Source organism: Rissa tridactyla, chromosome 7, assembly GCF_028500815.1.
Source record: "Rissa tridactyla isolate bRisTri1 chromosome 7, bRisTri1.patW.cur.20221130, whole genome shotgun sequence".
NCBI classification, from domain to species: Eukaryota; Metazoa; Chordata; class Aves; order Charadriiformes; family Laridae; genus Rissa; species Rissa tridactyla.
This window is the reverse complement of record NC_071472.1, coordinates 51,636,863-51,643,913: the sequence shown is the minus strand read 5'-3', so window position 1 is coordinate 51,643,913 and position 7,051 is coordinate 51,636,863. Positions and strand designations below refer to the sequence as shown.

Below are 7,051 nucleotides of genomic sequence, written 5' to 3'. Positions count from 1 at the left end.
GGTCCCTGGCACGAGTCAGTGTTTGCTGGTCATCAGCTTTATGACGACGCCCAGCGCGAGCACTGCGATGGCTGCGGCCGCTGCCAGCCCACGCCGGATGATCAGCTCCTTGGTGACCGTGGTGGTGGCTGGAGGGGACGTGGCTTCCTGGGACTCCAGCTGGTACGTTGGTCCCTCCATCCTGGTGATGCCCGTGAGCACAACGCCCTTCTGTGCATCCACTCCCGCTGCAAGGAGAATGGGGCAGGATCGTCAGGGCTTTTGGGGGGATTGAGAGGTTTCTTGGGAAGGGTTTTGTCTGAGGTCTGAAAGCACTTTACAAGCAGCCCAGAGCGTGGAGATCTCCAGCCCTTAGTGGAGCTTCGGTGGGACCCAGTGTCTGCAAGGTGAGAACTACCCATGGTGCCCCATCCCTCCAGGTCATCCCCCCGCCAGCCTCCGTCACCCTCCTGAGCCCACCCTCGTAATTATTGTTACTGCGGGCATCCCCAGCACGACACTGCACTCCCATTTTGTGGGCTCGTTCCTGGCTTATGTGAACCCCTGGGGACCCTTCCTGGATCCAAATGCACCACGGCATGCAGCGCCCAGCTCCTGGCCGTACCTACGCACCCCCTCACTGTCCTGGCAGGGGGGTATGTATGGGGCAGTGGGACTGGCCCCACACCAGAGGGAAGCGCCTTGCAGGAGGGATCGGGGTCCGGGTTCGGCTCCTCTGGTGGTGGCTGGGTCACTCCTGCACGGCGCTGAGCCTGAGGGAGGGAATGCGATGGGTTTAGCCAGTGGCACGTGCTGCAGGAAATCCCCACGGAGCAAAGCCAATGTGTTGCCTCTCGCGGGGTTCGTCTGGCTGAAAATGGCACCTCGCAGCTGAAAGATGCCCAAAATGCCCAAGCGATGCTGGCTGGTGGGAACCCCAGAGCTGTTGGGGCGCAAGGCAATGCTCAGGACTGTAGGGTTGAGGTATGCCTCGGTCGTCCCATCTGCTTTGTGCTTCATGTCCGCAGCCAAGAGTGGCACAAGGTGCAGAGGGAAACCTTGAGGCCATTGAGTGTGTGGGTGGGAGGGAGCTGAATACAGGGACACGGCCACAGTTCCAAACATGGGAGCGCTGGCTTTTGCAGGGGGCACTGGAGGGATCGAGCCTGTGATGCTGTCTCATCTTGTGATCCCAGCCAAGCTGCCAAGGACCCTCCTGCTGGCAGGGTGTGACGCTGTGGGTGCACAGGTTACCTCTTCGGCCGCCATCCTCCAGTCCATGCGGTAGATGTAGGTGATGAAGCAGGTGCAGAGGATGAAGACAGAGACAAGCATGCTGAGCCACAGGCCTGCGGAGAGCACGCCAGCGTCATTCAGGCACCACGGCTGGACCAAACCCAACCGAGACGGCATCTCGGGACAGCGAGTCACGAAAGGGGATGTCACCGAGGTCAGCAGGGATACGGGGATGGGGTGGCCGTGGGCTCTTGCTGCAGGGCTGTCTGGCAGACCTGGCAGAGGTTGCTTTTTCCCAGTACAATTAAAAGCTCTCAGTAGTTGCAGGGGTCATCCCAGTCCACCCCAGTTTGCCCAGTCCCCAGCCAGGTAGGAGGGCAGATCCAGGCGGGAGGGCCATGGTGAGCCATTGGTGGAGCTGGGGGGAGCTGCATCCCTGCGGGGGATCTGGGGACATGCAGAGCTGTGTGCCCGGGAGTCGGTACCTATGACGCCGATCCTGGCCACGAAGAGCAGCACAGCTCCCAGGGGCAGACCCACACCATAGTAGCTCACGGCGTTGAGGATGGCACCGAATTTCTGCTTGCCTATGCCTCTGAGCACCCCGCTGCAGGCGCCCTGCCGGGGAGAGAGACAGGGGCTGGGGCCAGGGTCGGGAGCGTCGCCTTGGCCAAATTCGGGGCTCTGCCGCTGCCTTGCGGGGGGGCTGGTGAACCAGCCTGGTGATGAACCAGCTCCCCGCCTCCACCCCGTTATTTCCACGTCCCTTCCTGGTCCTGTGGGTTGGCAACTCTTTGTGCACTTGGTGTTTTCTAAGGAGTGACCCCAGGAGCTCTGCAGGGTCCCGGTGTCGGTGCTCACCCGCAGCCTGAGGGACCCTTGACCGACCTGCGATGCTGCCACTCAGCACCGAGGTCCTGTACCAAAAGCAGCAGCATCCCAAGGGACTTACACACATGGCTTCAAACAAGTGGAAGACAACGTAGACAGGCATGACCCAGGCCACCAAGTCAACAATCTCCCTGGGGACAGAGAAGAGCCAACAGTTGCTTTTGGGAACCGACCTCTGCGCACCAAGGCTGGGAGCCAGTGGCACTCACTTGTCAGGGGTGAAGATGTATCCCAGCATGTCCTTCGTGGCGACTAAAATGGCCCCCATGGCTATGCAAAACCCCCCTGAAAAGCAGAGCAAAGCGCTGAGCTCAGCCTGGCCATGACGGGGAGCTCGGGAGCAGCCGAAGGGAGAGAGCAGGGGACAGCGGTGTGCGCCACGGGCAGGGGACTTCAGACACTCCCTGGTCATGCCATGCCTGGAAGAAGCCCGGGCGAAGGCTTCCCGCCGTGCCGGCGACCTGACCTGTGCAGAGCAGGCTGGTGGAGGAGGATCTCTTGGCCGTCTCGACGTCGCCGGCGCCCAGCGCGTTCCCCACCTGCACACTGGCGGCTGTGCCGAGCCCCAGGGGGATCTGTAACCACAGGCCTGAGGGTCGACTGTGCATCCAGGTCACGGGGACATCTCAGCGACAGCAGAATAACCACCCAGCAGAGACGGGGATGGAGTTCAGGATTTAATTTAAAATATCTCCACAGGAGGGAGAGGCATAAGTGCAGAGGGGGAAGACCGAGATTTGCTGAAGCTGATTTTTGCTGGGTGTCTGTCCCAGGACTGTCCTTAGGGTGCCCTGGTCCGAAAGAATAACCCCCAGCCCTTACCATGAAAGCGACAACAGACACCTCGTAGATGATGGACTGGGCGGAGAGCTCTATGACGCTCAGCAGGCCTGGGGGAGAGGAGAGGGTCAGCACTGGGCGTGAGAGCCACTCCCGGCGCCTGCGACTGCCGCAGACACCGCTCTGGGTCACATCCTGCCCACATCCTTGCAGCTCCCCCCTCTCCGCTGACCTATCAAGAAGCTCCCGATTTCGTAGGTCCACCACTCGATGCATATCATGAGCATGCTGGGGACAGCCAGGGAGGTGAAGCTGTCCCACTCCAGCAGGCACTCGCTGGACCAGCCTGCAGAGAGGAGAAATGTCACCTGATGGATGACCAGACTGGCCACTATGTCGAGGGCACCTGCGGCAGGTGGAGGTACTGTTCCTGTTTGCAGAGCCACCAGGGAAATGCTCCTCAGCGCCATAGGACCTCCAGCAGCAGAGCATGCATGTACAAGCTCTGCAGGTGCTCATCCCTCCCGGAGCAGAGCGTCTGAGGACAACCTCGTGCTTACGTCTGTGCTCATCCGGCTTCGGGCCTGAACCCTACAAAGCCTCAGCAGGAAGTTTCATTTCTCCAGAATTAATGTTTACTGCCCAGCACGGTGCTCTGCCAACCCTCGTACATGATGTGCACCCACCGAAGCAGCACCGCATTCCTGGGGCGGACCAGGCTGAGGTTAATATTTCACCCTCAGGACTAACAGAATTCACTTGATAGAAGCGGTGGAAGATTCACAAATACTTGCGTAAGGCAGAACCCAGAGGGATCTGGGGAGATAGAATCATAGAATCATAGAATCGCTGAGGTTGGAAGGGACCTTTAAGATCATCAAGTCCAACCATTAACCCACCCTGACAAAAACCACTTCTAAACCATGTCCCTAAGTACCACATCTACCCCTTTTTTAAACACCTCCAGGGATGGTGAATCCACCACCTCCCTGGGCAGCCTATTCCAATGTTTAATAACCCTTTCAGTGAAAAAATGTTTCCTAATATCCAATCTAAACCTCCCCTGACATAACTTGAACCCATTTCCTCTCATCCTATCACTTGTCACCAGGGAGAAGAGGTCAGCCCCCATCTCTCTACAACCTCCTTTCAGGTAGTTGTAGAGGGTGATAAGGTCTCCCCTCAGCCTCCTCTTCTCCAGGCTAAACAACCCCAGCTCCCTCAGTCGTTCCTCATAAGGTTTGTCCTCCAGACCCCTCACCAGCTTTGTAGTCCTTCTCTGGACACGCTACCTGGGGAGGTAAGATGCTCTTACCTCCCCAGGTCTTCACGTGGAGTTTCTTGCCTGCGATATACAGGAACAGGAAAATGGCTTGCGAATACTGAGCAACAGTGTTGGCCCAGGCAGAGCCCCTGCAAAGGAAATGAGAAAGGTCGTTGGCATCCTGCTCACGCCTCCCTGACCTCAGGGTGCCACAGCATAACGTCCCGCCAGGCCCCCGCGAGCACCGCATGCTCAGCCACGCCTGGTGGTGCTGACATCCTGGAAAAGTCCCTTGCCATTGCCAGGTGTTGTGTTTTTCCCCTCCGTGGGGTGCAGGCACTACTCACGTGATGCCCAAGTGGAACACGTAGAGGAAGATGCAGTTTGCGATCACGTTGACGACGTTGCCGATGATCCCGCTCAGCACCAGTGGCCACATGATCATCTGCAAAGAGGAGGAGATGGGGGTTGCAGCGCCTTTACCAAAGCTTCGGGGGAGAGGTGGGCAGGTCCCTGCCAACCCCGCGCTCAGCAGCTTTCCCAGCCAAAACAAGAAACTTCTGACGATGTTGCCTGCTCGGAAAATGAGTGTGTTGGAGGGAAATCCCTGATGTAGGGAAGTATGAAAGGAGGTCCGTCAGGCAGATGGATACAACTGGCCGTGGGATGGGCTGATCTCCAGGGTCAGAGCTGTTCCAGGGCACCTGGGCAGTGGTGGGGACACACACCGCCTTGCCACCGGGAACAGCAAGCATGAAAACCCCGGATGCGTGGTTGAAAGGAGCCCTGAGCCGGGACTGACCTTCTGTGGGACCTACCTGGTTCTGCAGGTATTTTGTCTCCAGGCTATACATAAAAACCGCCTGAAAAGGAAATTGGTGGACGAGATGAGGCCAGCGTTGAGCAGGGGCTCTGCTGCTGTGGTCGAAAACAGGGGAAGGATGGGCGGTCCCTGTGCGTGGCCAGCATCCAGGGTACCCACAGGGACTCACCGGGAGAGCAGGGACAAAAGCCATCACGTAGCGCTGGGTTAACCTAGGGGGACAGGAGAGGTGTGGTTAGTGAGGGGCCGTGGTCCTCGCAGCCCCAGCATGCCAGGGAGGGATGAGGCAGTGGTGTCTGACCTGGAGACCTCGGGGTCCTGGCGGATGAGGAGCAGGAGCTGCTCGATGTTGATGAGGACGGCGCAGCAGGGGAAGCAGCAGAGCAGGAGGATGAGGGTGGCACGCTGCAGGATCACCCCCACGCGCAGCAGGTTCTTGCTGCCGTAGGTCTGCAAGGCGAGAGGATGGTGAGCTCTGTTTGCGCTGTCAGCACGCCGGGGCTGGGGTGACGGGGACACTGCGGGGCATGGAGCAGCCCTGACCACCCTGGAGACCACCCGGGAAGAATTTGGTGTTTCAAGGGGAACATGGAGCTCCCTGTTATGGGATTGCTGCTTGGGGAGAAGCTTCCCCAGCTCGCAGGTGCAGCCAGGGCTCCATGCAGTGCCTGGGCAGCATCAGCCGGTGCTGGAAAACCCCACGTCTCCAGGACAAGTGCCAACATCTCTTACTCACCTGTGATATCAAGGTGTCACATGCTGAAGACAAACCATAACCTACAGAGATGGCGGTAACATTTATAACCTGGAAACAGGAGTTAAAAAAACAAAGCGTAAATGTGAGTAGTTAAGATTTTTAGGTAGGGAGAGGGGCTAAAAGGAAAAGTGGGAGTCTGAAATCTCCTCTGTCCTTGTCCGTATCCCGTCCCAGTGTCAGCGGTGGGAGCTGGTGCCCGGTGCCGGGGCAGCCCCCGCGAATGCTTACAGCGATGGCCAGCGTGACGGAAGCCAGCTCAACCTTGCCCAGGTGGCCGCAGAATATGGAGCTGACGAGGTGTATCAGGAAGATCAGCAGCTGGATCAGGATCTAAGTGTGGGAAGGAGGAAAGGCGAAGAGGAGACGGAGGTGAGCAGGGGTGGCCGTGCCGGGGGGAGCGCTCTCCTCCCGGGGTCCTTACCAGCGGCCCCGCCAGCACCAGCAGCTTCTTTGCGTCCTCCCAGAAGTTGTCCGGGACCAGGCGCCGAAGCCAGCGGCGTTTCTTCCCGCAGCTGCCGGGTGTGAGATCGTGCTGGCCAGTGGCCATCGCCTCGCTGAGGCCGTTCTCCTCGGGGAGGTTCACCTGCTTCATGCTGCCACTCTGCCAGGGGAGTGAAAGAACCCTCTTCCTCTGCGCTCGGTTAAAACCACCCCCTCAGGGTGAGCAATGTGTAACCACGGCAGGGTGAACTTCAGCCGGAGCCGGGCGAGCTGGACCGCGTGCTGCCGGGGCGGCGATGGGAAGTGCAGGCAGTGGGGCAGGACAGGGCAGCGAGGGTCCTGTGCACCGCGGCGGGCAGCGCAGAGGAGCCCGGACGTGCAGCGCAAGGTGCAAGGGACTGAGTCTTCCCAAATCACTCCTGTGAGCCCTCATACCTCTCTCCTGCTTCGCCGTGGCTCTGCTGGACGGTGGGCTGGAAGGTTGTCTGCCTCTTCCAACAGCGATGGAGGATCCATGGGTCTGTGTGCGGTCTGCCGTGCGCTGCTGCCGGCAGTGGCGGGGCCGCTGCCGGTCTCGGCCTCTCTCATCACAGCACAGCGACGGCCAAGACAAGCCGGCCCCATTGGCTCCAGCTGTCGGCCTCGCACAGCGCGGCAGCGTCGGGTTTCACCAGCACCACTCCGCCAGGCCAAATATAGCGTCCTGCCTTGGCCCAGCGCTGGGCAGGGGAGCGGAGGGAAGCTGCCACCGTGGCGCAGCCCCTCGCCTGCGCAGAGCAGGAGGTGGGCGCCAGTGGGATGGGGTAGCCCATGGGGCTGAGCGAGGAAGGCTTCCTCCTCTCCCCAGGGTCTTGTCCCAAATCTAGTGGGACCCTGAGCA

General features: G+C 59.7%; 1 protein-coding gene across 2 annotated transcripts; it reads right to left on the bottom strand.

Annotated features, from left to right (window-relative positions):
- Window positions 1-6: 6 nt before the first annotated feature.
- On the bottom strand, window positions 7-6,795 carry LOC128912363 (multidrug and toxin extrusion protein 1-like). 2 transcript variants are annotated; one of them, XM_054208120.1, is made up of 18 exons: window positions 6,607-6,795; window positions 6,152-6,331; window positions 5,959-6,060; window positions 5,710-5,778; window positions 5,275-5,423; window positions 5,143-5,185; window positions 4,969-5,013; window positions 4,498-4,595; window positions 4,202-4,299; window positions 3,119-3,232; window positions 2,929-2,996; window positions 2,573-2,681; window positions 2,316-2,391; window positions 2,168-2,237; window positions 1,701-1,833; window positions 1,234-1,328; window positions 605-752; window positions 7-227 (listed from the first exon to the last, which is right to left on the bottom strand). In XM_054208120.1, the coding sequence occupies exons 1-18, from the start codon at window positions 6,793-6,795 to the stop codon at window positions 16-18; spliced, it is 1,998 nt and encodes a 665-aa protein (XP_054064095.1). In that variant the 3' UTR covers window positions 7-15. The 2 variants fall into 2 exon arrangements, with proteins under 2 accessions (XP_054064095.1, XP_054064096.1); XM_054208121.1 differs by having other exon boundaries at window positions 4,148-4,299; window positions 6,607-6,732.
- Between the last annotated feature and the right edge of the window lie 256 nt (window positions 6,796-7,051).